Source organism: Nelusetta ayraudi, unplaced genomic scaffold (assembly GCF_046127955.1).
Source record: "Nelusetta ayraudi isolate G7.1 ecotype Tasmania unplaced genomic scaffold, CSIRO-AGI_Nayr_v1 ptg000011l, whole genome shotgun sequence".
Taxonomy (NCBI): domain Eukaryota; kingdom Metazoa; phylum Chordata; class Actinopteri; order Tetraodontiformes; family Monacanthidae; genus Nelusetta; species Nelusetta ayraudi.
In genome coordinates, this window is record NW_027466061.1 from 24,114,659 (window position 1) to 24,133,545 (window position 18,887).

Below are 18,887 nucleotides of genomic sequence, written 5' to 3' on the forward strand. Positions count from 1 at the left end.
TTTGTTCTTTAAATGACTTTCTTTTTAAGCTGCAGTTTTACGATACTGCCATTGAGGTTTTACGGCTGCGGAGATGCTGCCAACAGGGGCACTAATGAGCTGTACGGCCCTGTGATGCAGCATTAAGTGGTTTCAAGTGTGTACTCTGTGTAATAATTGGCTAATAACAAATAACGGCCCAGATGTCTGTGCCAGGTAATGAGATAGATTTAGTTTTCTTCTTCTTTTTCTTTCTTGGTGTGCAGCAGAGATCATCAAACTGTTGGCGGTTGATACTTGAGAAAACACAAGGTTGGTATCAGCTGATACTGATACCGATACCAAAACTTTTTGCTTGCAATGCAAGGATCATGGAATATTTTTTTTGCAATTTGCTTTTAGTCAGTTGATCATGACAAAACACAGGACAATGTTTTGTTTTGTTTTCTTATTGATTTGGGGCAAATAAACTTTTTTTTTTTTTATGAACTACCTAAAATATCATCAAAATGTTGAAGTATAATTATATATATTATACAAGTATATACACACAGTTGTTTAAAAAAAAGTCCCTTGTGCAAAAATAAAAAAAGCAACAAAAACAACAAAATCTAACAGCAATATAAAACATAATGTCAAGAACGAAAAACCAAAAAAAATACCTTTCATGACACACAGATATTTGTGAAAAACAAATTGCAGGTGTTCTGTTTTTTTTGCCGGAATTTGCTGGACGTCTAATAAAGAAACTACAACTTAAGTCACAATCTCACCCTGCAAGTACCGATCCCACACCAATACTCATGATACTATTGATATTTAGATCAGATATGGCTAACCCTACTACACTGATCCCCAGCGGTGTGTATTGCATCTCTACAAATAAACACACATACATACGTACATATGTATATATATACATACAAACATAGAGACAGACATGAATACAATTTGTTTGCTTTAATCCAAACATTTGTGGGGAGAAAGTCAATCTGTAGCGGGAAGAGGAGAAGAAGGAGGAGCAGAAAGAGCAGGAAGAGGAGCAGGAGGCCTTCAGCTCGTTTTCCGCTCAGGATGTTTTTCCAACCGTGGCCATCTGCTCTGCTGTCAGATCGCAGCACCTTGACTGTAACATAAGACCCCACATCTCATCTCGCAGTCACTTTATGATTCCGAGCTGCTTCAGGATCGGTGAGCACAACAACATCTGCCTCCGAGCTGCTCCGTGGCGGACGGCCAAACTTTCTGCCAATGCAGAATCTTGGTTTCGTGTGTTAACTAGGTTCTGGATCAATTTGTTTCTGGTTTCTGAGATTATTTAACTGGCCTTTGGATTAACAAAATTCTTTCTTATTGTGTTAACTAGGTTTTGCTTTCTTAGATTCATTAACTACGTTCTGGATCGCTGGATTTATTTGTTTCTGTCATCATGTGTTAACCAGGTTCTGGATTATATAGGATCTGGATTAACTAGGTTCTGGATTCATGTGTTCACTAAATTCTGGATTAACTAGTTTCTGGATTAACTAGGTCCTAGCTTCATAACTCAACTGGGGTCTGGCCTCCTAAATAGATTCTTGATAAACTACTTTCTGGTTTCTTAGATTAATTAATTAGATTCTGGATTAACCAGTTTCTGACTTCATGCTCTGGGGATGAGGCGTTGATATGGTGTGGAAATGATTGTGACCTTCAGAAATTGCTTCAGAAACGAAAAGCACGACTTCTCCCTGTGACCACGGCCAGTGAGCAAGTTGCTTCGGGAAGAAAATCAAACCTTTTCTCTTCCTTACATGTGGGCAGTCACACAGGAAGACCTTCATTCTGGGAGACAAGCCCACCTCTTCCCTCTGTCCCCCACCCCTCCTTCCACCCCACACACACACACATACTGCACAAACAAGTCCCTCCTCATCAAAACCAAGAGCTGCGCTGCTCGACAACAGAACAGTCATTTTGGGCCGGCGCTCCAAAACTTCAAAACTCCACTGACACGACAGACATTTGCATGGTCACTGAAGGTCACTGGGACAGTCTGCAGAAGAGCTACAGCGAATAAATGGCGGCTTGTGTATATACATGGTCTCAAGTTCTGCGAAACTCCTCCGAATTCTTTTGTGTTTCCCACCAGGAGTCCACAAAATGAGAAAAGGCCATCCTTCACTTCATCAATTATTCAGTCAATCAATCAATCAATCAATCAACTTTTTTGTAAAGTGCTAAATCACATTGAAGTGAGAAAAACCAGCTGATCATCCAATGGAGCAGGGGGTGATTGTGGCCAGGAGGAAATACATTTAAAAAGAAAAGAAAAAAAAAAAGACCAGACTGAGTTGCAATGAGAACATCCATACACAGGCAAGTTGTCCCACTTTAAAAGATGAGAGAGGTCTGTAACGTTTATCATAGGTACACTTCAACTGTGAGAAACAAAATGTAAAAAAAAAATATTTATATTTGAATAATGGTGTCGAAAATAAGTATTTGATAATAATCAATAACAAAAGTTCACCTCAATACTTTGTAATGTAACCCTGGTTGGCAATGACAAAGGTCAAACGTTTCCTGTAGGTCTTCACCAGGTTTGCACACACTGTAGCTGGTATTTTGGCCCATTCTTCCATGCAGATCTGTGGAGTTGTGATGTTGACGCTGCAACATGGACTCTCAACTCCCTCCACAGATTCTCTATTGGACTGAGGTCCGGAGACTGCCTAGGCCACTGCGGAACCTTGAAATGCTTTTTACGTAGCCACTCCTTTGTTGCCAGGGCGGTGTGTTTGGGATCATTGTCATGCTGGAAGATCCAGCCGCGTTTCATCCTCAATGCTCTCACTGATTGGTTTGCCCAAAATCTCACAATACATGGCCCCATTCATTCTTTCCTTAATATGGATCAGTCGTGCTGTCCCCTTTACAGAAAAGCAGCTCCAAAGCATAATGTTTCCACCACCGTGCTTCACATTGGCTATGGTGTTCATGGGATGCAACTCAGCATTCTTCCCCCTCCAAACACAGCGAGTGCCGTTTATCCCAAAGAGTTCCACTCTGGTCTCATCTGACCACATGACTTTCTCCCAATCCTCCTTTGGATCATCCAAATAGTCTCCAACAAACTTTAGACTGGCCTGGACATGTGCAAGTCTATAAAATAAAAGCAATTTTGAAAATATGGTGGGTGGGGTGGGCTTTGGGATGTCTAAACACACAGGGAGAGAGCGAAAGAGAGGCAGAGAGGAGTTGTTGTCAAGTCAAGATCGATGATGTGAAATTGATCTTGATGAAAAAAATAGCTCTGAATGGGAGTAAACAACAGCTGAGCACAAATGCTTGTCGACTGTGGCGGAGAAATGTGCGTCTAGTGTAAACAGGAGGGCTGCAGCTCGTGGCCGTTCACGGCGCTTACGCATCCGGTGTAACATTATGAGGTTAAAACTGCCTTGAAATGCAAAATAACAGAATTTTACACATACGATTCAAACCACACAGTTAACTATGAAGATTCTGCGATTAATTGCAATTAAAAAAAAATAATAATCATTTGACAGCCCTAATAAACTGTATATTTACTATTATATTAACTAATAACTATTAAAAATTATTATCAAAATTATTATCAAAAATTTAAATAGACTTAAGCATATCAATGCCCTTGTGACATTACAACCCTCCACCCCAACCGGGTTGTGGTGCAGCTGCTGTCTCTCTCTCTCTCTCTCTCTCTCTCTTGCGCTCTCTCTCCCTCCCTCTCTCTGGGCCGATTTAGCACCGCGTGAACAACGCTGCTGTTGCTCGACGGTTGAGATTCTCGGGCGTTTTTCGAGCGTGAGGCCACATCCCCTCTGACTCACAGGCTTCAGCCGGCGTGATGATGATGATGATGATGATGATGATGATGATGATGACGAGTCGTTTCATCGGGAACGCGGTTCATTTGCTGAGCTTTCAAGCCGAGCACAGAGCAGCGCTAACATGCGTCATGCGTTCGGTGTGTGAGTGTGTGTGTGTGTGTGTGCGCGCCCCACGTCCCCCCTGTGAAACGTGTATGTTTCTGCGTCCATTTGCTTGCATGATGCACAATTCAGCACCGTACTCTCCAGTGGATATGCTCGCTCATTCCCTCGTTCCCTCTCTTGCTCGCTCGCTCTTTTTTTTTTATTCTATTCTTAGAGTGACCTCCCAAAAAGCTGTGGCGTGCGGCCCTGTTGTCTGTGTGCGCCCGCCTGTATGATTGGCTGTGAGTGGAGCTAAGCCTCGGGACACATCGGCCGCCCGCTACCCATTAGCCAGCTCCACAGTCAGCAGACGACTCTTTAATGTGGCCAATCTGGAGGCATCTTGGAGTGGGAGGAAGTGACCCGGGCCGGAGGAGAGCAGCCATACGAGCACCCATTAGTGTGTGTGTGTGTGTGTGTGTGTGTGTGTGTGTGTGTGTGTGTGTGTGTGTGTAACTGCCATGAAGAGTGAAGGATCAGAGTGTCTCACAAACGCACACACACACACACACACACACACACACACACACACACACACAGCTTCAGCCTGGAAACGTCCACAGATGACACAATGACCCCAAAGCCGAAGTTGTCTAAAATAATCTGCTGTCTCTAAAATATCATTTGCTGTTGTATTCAACTACACAACAGTAGAGTTCAAATAGCTCCACTTCAAGCAACAACAACTAGAATCAATAATCAGTCAATGACTTTGAACACAATTTGTATCTTTTAAAGACTTCCAAAGACAAAATTAACAAGTCCGTTTTTTCCAATATAAGAAGAAGAAAGTAAAGATATTTAAATACAAATGTAGGAAGTCAAAGTAAAATCAGAAAAAGATAGACCCAAGTAAAGTACGGATCCGTGGAAAAGGTTTCTACTTAAGTACAGTGACACAGCACTTGTACTTTGTTACTTCCCACCTCTGTTGCGAACGCAACACAATGCAGCACCATCTTTGGTGTGCAGAAGTTGCTCCACCCACATCCTTCATTTAAAGGCCTCATTGTGCAAGATTTAGCACTGTCTGATGGTCAGTAGGAGAACTGCAAGCAAAGCAAGCAGTGCCACCTTCAAATATCGATATCAAATACCAAAGCTGATTATTAGAAAATGAAAACACTACTACTACTACAATTCCCAGTTACAAATATAAATGTGTTTCCATATATTGATATATATCTAAACAAAAAAAATGCACTATGAAAAGGATTCCCTGGTGGTTAAAATGCAGAAGGAAGTTGATGCTGCTGATTAGATTCTTCATGGGTCCTTTAAGATGAAAGCCATTTCAGAGAGGGAAGAAAGGCTTGCGGCAATATGATCCTGGTTCCAGGGGGTTTGACCAGCCACCATGTCATCCCTCCCGACAATGTCAGAAAATCCAGAAGTAAATTAAAAGGGAAAATGTTATCAGATTTTATGGGAGACAGAGAAGCAGGACGTCCTTGTCCGCCTACTTCCATCCAAACTGAACAACAACAGAAAAGCAATAAGCCAAAAATGTCAATAGTTCTTTATTGTGACGGGGACGCTGCTTCCCTTATCAAATAAACCACCACTCCGGCATATTGAGGTGTGAATAATCACATCTCCCCTCCCCCCCCAACACACACACACACAAAAAAAAACACACACACACAATCACGGTAAGGAAAGGTAAGGTTAAATGTAAAAAGGTCAACAAAAAGTGACGTCATCGGCAACGCTGATTTCCTGAAGAATCACATGACAGGAAATCATCATAGACACCGGATCACAAGAAGGAAGGAGACCGTAGTGGGGGCTCTCTAATCCCCCCACCCACCCACCCACACACCTATGTCTGGTTGGCCAGCGGCTGATGATTGCGGATGACGGGAGTGGGATAAAAAAATGTTCTGACTCAGCCACAATCCTCCTTTTGTGGTGTTAAATACCAATATAACACACACACACACACACACACACACACACACACACACACGTACTAAAGGAGCCATGTTTCCCAGCGTGCTGGATGGGATGGGGATGTTTTCCTTTCTTCATCCTCATCCTCCTCCATCGTCCTACTTGTGTTTCTTTCTTCCCTCCATCAGCGCAGCTCCACAGAAACAAGCTGCTGATTAAAAAGCTGGAAACAAGCGGCACGATTAGAGCAGAGGAAGAGTAGAGGAGAGTCTTTTGTCAGTCAGACCTAGAGAGAAATAACAGAGCAGAAATTCTGATCTGTTTCAGTTCTTTAGTCCGACAGGTGGAATTATTCTCCTCATGGACTAGAAGACAACAGCAGCAAGATGGAAACACTCCAGTTTTTGAAATGAGAAAAGTGTTGATGTATCCTCTGATGACAACGACAACGACACAGCAGTGTCTCTGAAACTCTGGGACATAATCAAGCGTCATCTTATGCAGAATAAGTGAAGTTGACTGATTTCCACAAGGATTTGAATTAGCTGATGCATTCTGTTGATTGCTTTATTATTTATCACTTAAAGTTGTGGTGCTGGAAGACGATGTAGGTCAGGAGGGCAGAGCCATGCAGGAATGGATGGATGGATGGATTGATGGATGAATGGAAAGGAGAAAAGACAAAGCAGAAAAAGACAGGGTCATAGCTGCAAGAGGAAGAGTGGAAAATTCTGCCTCCTGCACATTAAAACCCACTGAGTTTTACCTCTCAAACAGAACCCAGTTTGTCACCATGGCCTCCCCCCCCGTGCCCCAGTCAACCATGGCGTCCCTCAAGGCTCCGTGCTTGTTCCCATTCTCTTCAATCAATCAATCAATCAAACCTTTACTTGTAGAGCACTTTTCATACAATAAAATGCAGCACAAAGTGCTTTATAGTTAAAAACAAAGCCCCCCTCCCTCCGCCCATGTAGATGTCCCCACCCACCCCAACCATACAAACACATACACACACACACGCACGCACGCACGCACGCACGCACACACACACACACACACACACACACACACACACACACACACACACACACACACATGCATACCCACGAAAAAAGGAAATTGAGGCTGAGCACGGATGAACCAGAGAGGAAAACACTATCCTAGCGAGCCCTCTTCATCGGGTAGCGGCACAACCAATGAGACCCCGCCACAAGCGTGGGTTCGCGAACCAACCCGGAGGGGGAATAGCCAAGCACTACCGCCGTGAGGTGATGGCACACCCCCCCGCCACGGGAGAGTGGACCCAAAGCCCGCATCACGGCTGCCAGGGCCAGAGGCCATCCCCGATGCAGAGGGCTCCCACCGAGGAAACACTGGGAAATTAGATACATAAAATATCTAAAACAGAGAATAGAATAAAATAGAATAGAATAAAAATTCATAAATTAAGATTGTGCAATATATCATAAAATATAAAATACATAAAATATCTAAAACATAAAATACATAAAATATCTAAAACAAAGAAATAAAATAAAATTAAGATATGTGCGATGTATAAAATGAGGATGTACCACGCAAATAGGTGGAAAAATACTGTAAAACTGTAAAAGAGCTAGGAAAGACTAGCAACTAAAAATGCATAAAAAATATAAAAACAACAAAATTTATGTTAATTAAAAGCCAGATTAAAAAGATGAGTTTTAAGCCTATTCTTAAATATTAGGGTTCTCCTCAGGTTCTCCGGCAGGCTGTTCCATAAATGTGGGGCATAGTACTGGAAGGCTGCCTCGCCGTAGGTTTTGGTATTAACTTTAGGAATAGTGAACAGGCTGGTGCCGGAGGGCCTCAGGGTTCGCCAGGGTTCATAAGGTAATAGCAGATCTAAGAGATAAGAAGGTGCAAGACCATTAAGATATTTAAAAACCATTAAAAGGACCTTAAATCGATCCTGAAAGACACAGGGAGCCAGTGCAGTGATTTTAAAACCAGTGTAATGTGAGCCCGCCTTCTGGTCCTCATCAGCACACGTGCTGCTGAATTCTGAAGTAGCTGTAGGTGCAAGATTCTTTTCTTGGGAAAACCAAGAAAGCAGGGCATTGCAGTAGTCAATACGACTGGAAATGAAAGCATGCACGAGCATCTCTGCGTTGGCCAAGGAGATAATTGGGCGGACTATGGCTATGTTCTTCAGATGATAAAAAACAGTTTTTACAACATGCTTAATGTGTGGGGTAAAAGTAAGCTCAGAGTCTAAGATAACACCCTGGTTTTTTACTTGAACCAATGGCCTCAGTGACAGGACCTGTAATTTTGACAGGTGGTTCTCTCTCTTGGCTTCAGGACCGATAACTAAAACTTCAGCTTTGTCCTGGTTGAGCTGTAGGAAGTTTTCTGCCATCCATAATTTGATCTCTAAAATGCAGTTGAAAAAGGCATCAATTGGCCTTGTGTCATCAGGAGACATGGAAATGTACAACTGTGTGTCACCAGCGTAACCTTGAAAATGAATGCTGTGTGCAGTGTCTCCTGATGACATCCCCAAGTGATAACATGTATAGATTAAAAAGGATGGGGCTTAAGAGGGAGCCTTGGGGTATCCCACATGTTATTTTGTGGATCCCTGAGGAGCATGTATCCATACTTACCAGGTATCTTCTATCTGTGAGATATGAATCAAACCATTTAAAAGCAGTGCCAGAGAGGCCAACCGGGTGCCTCAGTCTGTTCAGAAGAATTTGGTGGTCAACTGTATCAAATGCTGCGCTAAGATCCAGTAGGACCAGGACTGAGATCTTACGTGAATCGTAATTGCACCTGAGATCGTTTACGATCTTTAACAAAGCCGTCTCTGTACTGTGGTTAATCCTAAAACCAGACTGATATTTCTCAAATATGTTGTTTTTGGTTAAACAATCATTCAACTGAATAAAAACAAGTTTCTCTAAAATTTGCTTAAAAATGGCAAGTTGGATACAGGTCTGTAGTTATCAAAAGTGTCAGGGTCCAAATTACTCTTCTTCAAGAGGCGCCTCACCACTGCCGTTTTAAAAGCAGCAGGGAAGACCCCAGTCTGAACAGAGCAATTTACCAAGTTTAAAAGCGCAACTGCAAGGGATCCATAAAATCTTATGGTATCTTATATCTTAAGTCTTAAAAAGTGATGTGGGGATTGGGTCTAAAAGGCAGGTCGTCAGATTTACCTGAGCAAAAGCCCTACTAAGGACCACAGCATCAACCAGGACAAAGCTGTCCAGTGTTTCCTCGGATAGAGAGCAGGATTTGGTTTCATTAAAAACAGTTTTCTGCTTGGATAAAATGTAGGATCTAATAGAATCGATTTTACTCCTGAAGTGGACAGCAAATTCTTTGCATAAGGAGTCAGTGGAGGGTCTACTGTGCTTGTTAAAATCAGGATTAATTAGATGTCCTATAGTGGAAAATAGAATTTGGGGGTTGTTTTTATTATTGGAAATGAGGGTTTTCTTTCTTTCTTGCCTGTTTGATTGTGTTATTGTATATTTTGAGTTGTTCTTGTAGTATTTGATGATGTACTGTTAGCTTACTTTTCCTCCATTTTCTTTCGGCCGTCCCTCATTTCCTTTTCAGTTTTTTGACTTTGTCATTGTTCCTCCACGCGGCCATAGGTTTTGTTTTGACCTTTTTTGTTACCAGTGGAGCTATTGTGTCGAGGCATGACTTAAGTTTACTGTTAAAGTGCTTGACATTAAAATCACATGATGCAGGTAAAATGACTGGAGGACAGCTGTTAAAAACTTCAATAAAATTTTCTGCCACTTCAGGAGTCAGATAGTGTTTCCTCATTGTATGAACTGAGGCCTCCTGTTCTATAAAACCGGTGATGTTAAAAAAAACACACAGTAGTGGTCAGTAACAGCCAAGTCAACAACAGAGGACACACCAGCGGTCAAGCCATGAGTAATGACTAGGTCGAGGGTGTGTCCCCTGTTGTAAGTTGGCTGAGTGATATGCTGCTTAAAATCCATGGAGCTAAGAATGTTGATAAAATCTTTGGATAAATAATCTGACTGGTTGTCTATGTGAAGATTAAAATCACCGGATATGATAATCATTTTATAGGAAGAGTGAACAATTGATAAAAATTCTGAGAATTTGTTTATAAAAGCAGCACACTGTTTAGGTGGCCTATAAATTGTCATACATAAAATGGGAGGGCTGTTAACAACAACGAACAACAAACAAACAAAGGCGTGACATTCAAAGGTGGTGAACTGATCAAATGAAATGTATTTGGGGGTAAGGGAAGTGCAGAAAATAGAGGCAGTACCACCTTTCCTATCCGTCCTTGTAGAGAAGATAAAACAAAAATTTTAAGGGGAGGTTAGAAGAGGGTTAGAACAGCTGGTGCATCCGTGCCCAGCCAAGTCTCATTTAAGAATAAACAGTCAATCATATTCTCTCTGATAATATCATTAATAATAAAAGTCTTGCTTGACAATGAGCAAACATTTAAAAGTGCCATGTTCCCCAAGAGTCCTTGGGGAATTTGTAGTTGATGGGATGGGTGGGTGGGAGATATAGTCCGGGTCTGGGTTTAGCGGGCGAAAGCAGCGCGAGGTTGGTCTCCTGTGAGCTGTATGGTGAGATCTGGGTCTGTAATTGACAATGGGTGTAATGTGGTGGGTGTGGAGTGAGTGATCAACTGTGACAGATGCTAGAAGTGGACAGTAGGTGGAGCTGTTGCAGGAGGTGGTGGACTGTGGAGGGATGGTGAGGGTAGAGGGCAGAGGTAGTCAGTTGCGTTTTGGCCGTGGTGGACTGGACAGCGTGCAGGATGTTGTCAGTCAACACACGGCTGCCCAGTCTGGAGGGGTGAATTCCATCAGTCCAGTAGAATGATGACCGGTTCCAGAAAAGGTTAAAATTGTCACTGATGCCAAACCAGCTGCTGGTGGAGGTGGACTGAAGCCAGGTGTTTAGATTGAGGAGTCTGCTAAAACGCCACACTCCACGTGCAAGGGAGGGGTGGGGCCCAGAGATAAAAAAACAGTCAACCCAGTGCTGCTCAGAAAGGTAAAAAGTTCCCTAAAATACTCCTTGGTCACCTCCGATTGACAGCAGGACGTGTCGTTAAAACCTACACGCAGGATGAGCCTGGTGACAGAGGACGGGAGTGAGGCCAATAGCCCCGGGAGTATTTCAAGAATCACAGGGACTGTGGCACCTGGGAAGCAATGGGTGACGGCATTGAAAAAAACGTACCTTCTTGATGATGGAATCACCAACAACTGCTGTTGTCGGGGCAAAAAGAGGTCGGGGTGGTAGAGGTGGGGATGAGTGTGGGGAGACGGCGGCGGGGGGAGGCTCCACCTGGCTCGGGCGAGGGGGCTCTTCACCAACTACCTGCTCCCCCTCGGCTCAAATCATACGCCACCACGGTCTCAACTTCCATTGCTACGCTGACCATACCCATCTTTACTTCAGCACCTCACTATCCTCCCAGCTCCCCCCACAGTCTCAACTGCCTACATGCCAAGCAATAAGGCTGAGTTCATGGTTGTGGCCCCCAAGCCACTGCTCCAGAAGGTTGGAGATCTCCTCATTACTGTTGATGGCTGTTCCATCAGAACAGCTTCTGAGGTCCGCAACTGAGGTGTCATCTTTGACCCCAACCTCTCCTCCCCAAAAAGCATTTTTCTCATAGTCTGCAATACAAAACTAAGCGCCTTTAATACGGCTGACAAGATGACTGTGACCTGAAAGGCGGTTCATAGCAAATCTTTTAGTATATTTTTCCGTTATGGTCTTTCAGTCATTAAAAAAAAAAATGATAAAGGCCAGAAAGTCACTAGAATCTCTCTGATTCTGATGACATGATGGGAAGTAACAATACTGAGCATGCTCTATGGGCCCGTTAATGCGGAAGTCAAAAACCTTTTTGGCGTATGCGTGGGGTGAGCAACTTCATTCAAATGAGTGGGCCGCCATCTTGGAGTCTGGTGGTGTGGGACAGAGCCTTCAGCGTGGCTGCCCCCACCCTCTGGAAATCTCTCCCCACCGAAATCTGTAACTCCCTGACTCTGGAAAGATTCAAATCACACCTCAAAAGGTACCTTTTAGGTACCTTAGATCCCTGCCTGTTTTGTTTTGTTGTTGTTGGTTTATGTTTGTTTGTTTACCTTGTAAAGCGACCTTGGGTTCTTTAAAAGGTGCTATATAATTGGGAGTTATTATTGTTATTATTGAGTTCAGTCAACTCAAATCATTTGATAAGACCGATTACCTTGAAAAATTTAAGTTTAGCAACTCAACGCATTTTTGTTTCAAGAAGCCCTGAGATTTAGGTCAAATAACTCAAGTTTTAGTCGACAAATGTTCTGAAATTGAGAATTGGCAAAACCTTAGCCATATTCATGAATGGCACTCATTTGTACTAGATATATGAACTCATTTCAGTGATGTAAGACTTGTTTCGAGCTATATTAGACTAAAATGATTAAATTATTAAAAAAAATATTAAACTGCTAAAATTAGAATAACTCAGTTTTTAGCGTCTCAAATCTTTGAAGGAAACCAACTGTCTTAAATCCACTTTAGTTGTTGTAACTCAACAACAAAAATACTCAGAATCGCAAACTAATTTTGTCAATGAAAGATAAACACTGGATCTCTCCTGAACAAGAGCAATAAATAACAAATGGTGCTGCAATACAAAATCATGCAAATTAAGAACAAAAAAACTCACAAAACAAAGGGGGTGAAATCAAAGTGTGTTGTTGTATAGAAAGTAGTGAAGCACTGTTAAAGATAATGAGATTAATAGACTTTTAACAGTTGGGACTCCTGTGCTGCTGACTAGCCAGGCTGGGCCAAGCCGAGCCGAGTTGGGGCGAGCTGTTCGGATGCTGATTTGACTCTGAGGAGTTGTTGCTCCGAGGCCGGCTCCCCCTGCTGGCCTGATGAATTGTAATAAAAATCCTGCACAGGGCCCTCCAGACACACTTCCAGCTTAGCTCATTGACCTTGACTAATGTTGTGTGACCTCAGAGGCCTCAGAGTCATTAGTCGGAGGAGCCAGTTGGGCTGGAAACTGGCCCTGAACTTCAAAATAAAATACTTATTTATAGCCTCGGTTTGGATCCTGGCTCTGCCGGCCAATCAGGCTGCAGCTCATCACCCACAGAAACTCCTTCAACCTTCTGTGATGCTTTGCTAATGGTTTTTCACACTTTATGGATTTTCAACAACAATGATAATAGAATAATTATAATAATGAAAATAACTTTATTTTGTTTGTTCTGTGTTCTGGTTATTTAATTAATTCAATATAATAGCCCCACCTCCCTCCCCCATATCACACATTTTTTTTTTTGGGGGGGGGGGGGTTATTTTCATGCCCCAACAACGTCCCTTCAGGTCACTGCATCTCAGTTACAAGGTCACTTCGGCTGCTGCGCCCCCTGGCGGTGTCTGCTCTCACGAGTTCCGGCGAGACCGGGCTATGTGTGTGTGGTGTGTGTGTGTGTATGTGTGTATGGCGTGGGGGTGGGGGGGCTATCAACAAAGCGGCTGCTCACTCGTCCTACTGATGGACGATCACTCATCCAGCCGCCAGCTCTTTATTGCCTCCCACCAGATAACATCAGCTCCTTGTAAATTGCTGCTACTGTCATCGGAGGGAGGGACATTCCAGACCACAAATCTTCATGTGTCGTCAACCACACCAACCTCACTCATGTAGGTGGATAGATGTTGGATATACAGTCCATATTATATTTATATCGATATGTACGTAATAAATATATGCCTATAAGGATGTGTGAGTATGTTTGCATTGATACAAATTACATATAGAGAGTGGATTCAATTTTACACACATGTATAAGACATAGACATTAGAGCAGATTATATTTTATACAGACCGTGAGAAAAGAGTAATAAAGGTTACATACATTTTATATATGTTTACGTATAAACATGCATGACTACTAGGGCTGGGCAATGATTAAAAGTTTTAATCGCAATTAATCGCATGATTTCCCTGATAAATCACGATTAATCACACTGTGTACGCAAAATCCAATAATGAATTTAAAAGAAGTGTATATATAGTGCACTTTTATTTTAATCTTCCACCATATGAACAAAGTCTTTTCTTTTCTGGTTCCGGAGAAGCCAGCAACACACTTTTACAAAATAAAAGCACATAGGCTAACTGGTGATCGATAAATAAATAAGCCGCAGTGGGCTAAACGAAGGAGTAATTGTTGACGCGCATGCAAAAATAAATACAGTCTTGCTTCAAGGTTCTTTTTTATTTACTTTATTCTTTATCACAATGTAATCCGAAGCTTACCCCACCACACCAAGCCATCCGAGGCGCACAGGTGAATGTCATTAATTAGCGTTGTGACTACACCCCACAGTAACACACACACCCCCTACCCAGGTGTTAAAGAAGTGCGCTCATAAATGTAAACATTAGAAACTCACGGCTAGGGACGGGCGATATGGACTAAAAGTTTTATCACAATAATATCTGGCATTTATTGCGATAACGATAAAAGTGACGATAAAAAATATAAAACAATTCAACTCCATGTTTTGGGATTTTTTTTTGAATCTGCATATATTTGAAACCACACTCGAAAAAAAACACTTTTACACAAAGCCGTATTTAAAATAAATAAAGTAAATAAATACATAAATAAAATAAAAATAAATATTGTTTACACGGATATGCGTTTGGAAACGACTGAAAAGATGTCGTACCTATGCCCGGCCTGGTGTGGCGCTGCAAGTTTATTCCTTCAAGGCGGAAGAAGAAGAACGCCTGAAGCACGCCGTGTTTACAGAAGCAGTAGCTCGCTAAAAACAAGCGCCGTAGAGAACAGAAAGAAAGATCGCTCTTGAAAAAACAGTGTCGATAAATGACAGAGTTCAACGTCTGCTTCGAGTAACTTTAGAACACAAAGCCTGAAAAGGTCCATGCTAAAATTGACTCGGAGTTGTCAGTAAAAGTTAGCTAACATTTTTGCGTTTCCTGCCTCAACATCCCGGTCCGCCGAGCCAAAAGAAAATAAATAAAAAGTAAAACAGGATGTTTGCAAATCGTTTGCACACAATCCACGATGGATTCTCGACACATGAGCTGCCGGCTGCCGGCAGCAAGTGCGTTGTGCACGTAATTACGTCATCAACGCAAGTTTATCGTTATTCCCGCGAGATGACATTGTTACCACTGTGAATTTTATGACGATATAACGCAAACGCCAATATATCGCCCATCCCAACTCACGGCTCCTACAGCACGTGAGCAACATGCGTTAATGCGGGATAAAATAATTGTCGCGTTTATAAATAAATTAGTTAACGAGATAATAATGCGTTAACTTGCCCAGCCCTAATGAATTCTTTATAATGATTTTTTGTCTTTGGATTTCATTCATTTACTAGCATTTACGTTTTAAAAAAAAACCATTCATTCATTCATATATTGATATAGCGTGAGACCTGAACTCTGGGTGTGTCTTTTCCTCACCGAGAGGGCAGGGCTTAGCTCAAAGCCCCGCCTCCTGTTTGGACGCTGGTGGTTGCAGCATCAGCAGCAGCTTGTCTAAGTGATGAGCAGAAAACAAGAAGAGAGAATTAATAAACTGCTTTTATATATCCAGCGTCCCCCCATGGTGGCGACTGTGCACAAGTGCGACACCTGCAGCTCCTCTCAGTTCTTCAGTGTGTTAAAATGATCATATTTTACATCTGGATTTTTAACTTTTAGTAATTTAGAGTAACACGTTAAAGTTGAAGTTTCAGCTCGAGATTTTATTTTAGTTTTAGTTTTTGAGATGCTAATGATGATGATGTCATGTTAATGATGCATCAGCATTAGGCTGCCAGTCAACGAACCTGTCTCAGAACTTCAGTTTCCAGCTAATGAAAACCAGGGAAGGGTATAAAAGGGGAGGCGGGGTCCTTTCAGCTGACCCCCCTCTCAGCCCTCCTGGAAGTCCGATTACCATTAGCGCGCTAAGCTAATGTGAAGTACTCCCTCGCGCTGCCGCTGCTGAGCCAGCTGAAATCTGAGTCCATCAAGCAGCTGTCTGGAGGTATCGGCTAGGTGGGTTTGGGGGGGGTTACTAAACGCTAACATGGCTGTAAGAACAAAACAAAATAGTTGGGCAGTGGGACCCTGGGGTGTGCACCTCCACTCCTCCCAAACTGAAAGGTAATATGGCACGTCAGCGGAAAACAACGGTGATGTGAGAGGTTGTGGGGGATTGCACCTACTTCCTGTAATGACGGGAACACTCACGGAACACAGGTGCATGCTGGGACGGATGTCCCAGACACACACACACCCCGGCGCTAATGAGCTGCCAGATGTTGGCTGTTCTCCACTAAAATCGGCAGAATGAGCTGTGTGACCACAATTATTAGCCAGCTGTTAGCTGCACAGCCACAGCAGGGGAAACAAAACAACACAAAAAATACATGCCGCTCGAGCAGTCGACAGGAGAGGGTGGAAGGCAGGAAGGTCTCTGCCCTGCAGGTTCGAAGGCCACAGGGAGGGGACGTGTTGGTGGTGAAGGTCTGCGACACAGAGAACTGAGGGATGTTAATCAATTAGCCGGCAAGAGACAACAGAGAAGAACAGCAGGAGGACAGCAGCTACTCAGTGCGTTTACATGCCGAGCTTAATCGGACTAAGCTCATAATTCAGTTTTCTCGTCCAATCGGACTTCTCTCCTTGTCCCCGTATACATGCAGCTGAGAAAATCATATTATTGACGGGAATGCGTCCTCCTCCCCCACACTAGTGGATTATATGAGTCTTTTCAGCGTGTTTAACTTCCAGTTAACCTCTTTTGTTGCACAATAACAAAACAACTGGCGTGCGATACAACAGCGGTGTAATGTCCGTACTGGTCTTCAATTCAACGGGTTTCCTCACCGCACAGCTACACATGTGCTGTGCCATCGTCAGCGGATTGGTCAGAAATTAAAAAACATAACATAACATAATACATAACATATTACTGGTGATGTTACTGTCGGAATCCACATCTACTCCAGCAAATATACTTTTGTAAGTGAGCGCTACCTATCAGCTGTCTCCCTCTGTGAGCTACAGAGACTCACAAGCAAACCATGTCTTCAATTCACACTTACACTTTGTGCCATCACCGTGGCGACTGACCCGTAACCTTGGTTCTTGGTGCATACGGGTTGGATAAAAAAAAACAGACTGGTGGGAGAGTTTTTGTAATCGTAGCGTATTGAGCTGCACTAAAGTCAATGAAACTTATCTACCGACTCCTTTTATTGCGTTGGTAAATGAAGTAGAAAACACACACATTTCCGAATAACGCACAGATTATGTTTTCAGTTTATGTTTAGAGCCTCCAGGAAGTAACTACGAGCGCCAGTTCCACTCCTGGCATTGTTCTGTATGAACTGGCGAGTTGTACAGATCACCGTGTCGTTACAAACTTTAGGAGAACACAAATTAACTATAAAAGGTTCTTGGTTGTGTCCTCAGTTATACACAAACTCATAGTAGCGCCACGTGTTGAAGGAGCTTGTGTCTTGAATGTTTATTTTTTTTTCCGGGGGCAGACGCAGGGGTGTGGCGCATGCGCACACGCATTGTCCAGTTATACTCCGACTATGGCGTATTCATGATGGAGACATTCTAATTCCAGTCGCGTTATCTGGGTGTCTCAATTGGAGTTCTCAAACTCTGGTCATAGTCGGACTAACGCGTTTACGTGCACGTGAGTTGTCCGATCATAGTCTGACTAAGGCAATAATTTGGTAATGTTAAACGCACTGACTGGCAGGAAGCACTTTGTGTGTGTTGAATTGAATTGAAATTGAACCGAATTTACAATGAACTGAAAATGAATTGAATTGAATTGAACTGAAAGCCTTTATTGTCATTGCACTTTCCAAAACTTCACAGTGCAAATCCACTGGGTTCATACAATAAAATAGATAAATAATAAAAACGTACACAGTAAAATATAACTTTGTGTGTGTGTTTGTGTGTGTGTGTGTGTGTGTGTGTTCAAGCTCTCTGACTGGGGTGTGTCTGCTTCTCCTCCAGGTGACTACGTGGTGCTGACTGTCTTCTTCGACCTGAGCAGGAGGATGGGCTACTTCACCATCCAGACCTACATCCCCTGCACCCTCATTGTGGTCCTCAGCTGGGTCTCCTTCTGGATCAACAAGGACGCCGTGCCAGCTCGGACCTCACTGGGTGAGTGGCTCCCTCAACTTACCTCAATACTGCCCCCAATCCCCCACACTCCCACATCCCCGCTGTCTAAGGCTTGGATCCAGCTTAGCTTAGCATTCCTGGCAAGAATCGGGAAGAACTTTCCTCCTTGAAGTTCTGATCCGGAGTTTCCTTTAAAGGGGATCTATTACACTCACTTTCGAACCTTTGTATTTGATTTCTGGCCCCTCCAGAGCAGTTACACACGATTACCCACACTGAAAGCTTTGTAGATCTGTGTCTCTCGCTGCATCACTTCCTTGTAAACTTTACGAAACGGTCACAATTTAAACTCTTTTGAAAATGTCAAATTCAGAAATACAGCCTCATGTGTTGGATCCTGAATCCGATCTGGAGGCAGAGAGAGATCTGTGCACCTAAGTTACACTCATACAAGCTGTAAGCAAACAAACGTAGCTGCTGTGGAGTATTTCCTCCCAGATCCAACCTTTGCTAAGCTACTACTTTTTCTTTCAGACACGGTCCAAAATAAACTTCATAGCATATCTCACTACATGTTGCACATTCGTGCTATTGTGCACACGCAACGGTTAGATGAAAATAATACTTTATTAGAGCTGGATACCGCCACTGACCTCCCGATGTGATACAATTACGATATATTAGGTTTATTCGATTCCGATATTTTAGCTATAACACCAATTTTGCTTTGGTTATGGAAAGATTCTCAAAGAACTAATGTTGTAAATGAAATTGTAAAACTAGCACTCTAACATGGTGCATAATTGAATATTTAT

General features: G+C 42.8%; 1 protein-coding gene and 1 long non-coding RNA gene across 5 annotated transcripts in view; one reads left to right on the top strand and one right to left on the bottom strand.

The window, feature by feature from the left end:
• Positions 1–14,361, bottom strand: part of LOC142885504 (uncharacterized) — a 69,562-nt gene extending 55,201 nt beyond the window's left edge. Inside the window, exon 1 of the long non-coding RNA XR_012926299.1 lies at positions 14,211–14,361. This is a non-coding gene — a long non-coding RNA (uncharacterized LOC142885504). The remainder of the gene's footprint in view (positions 1–14,210) is intronic.
• The window catches only part of gabrg2 (gamma-aminobutyric acid type A receptor subunit gamma2), a 56,552-nt gene that overhangs the window by 24,990 nt on the left and 12,675 nt on the right, over positions 1–18,887 (top strand). For all 4 annotated transcript variants that reach the window (XM_076022017.1, XM_076022018.1, XM_076022020.1 and 1 more), the window contains exon 7: positions 17,959–18,111. In XM_076022017.1, the coding sequence (XP_075878132.1) occupies positions 17,959–18,111 (153 nt within the window). The remainder of the gene's footprint in view (positions 1–17,958; positions 18,112–18,887) is intronic.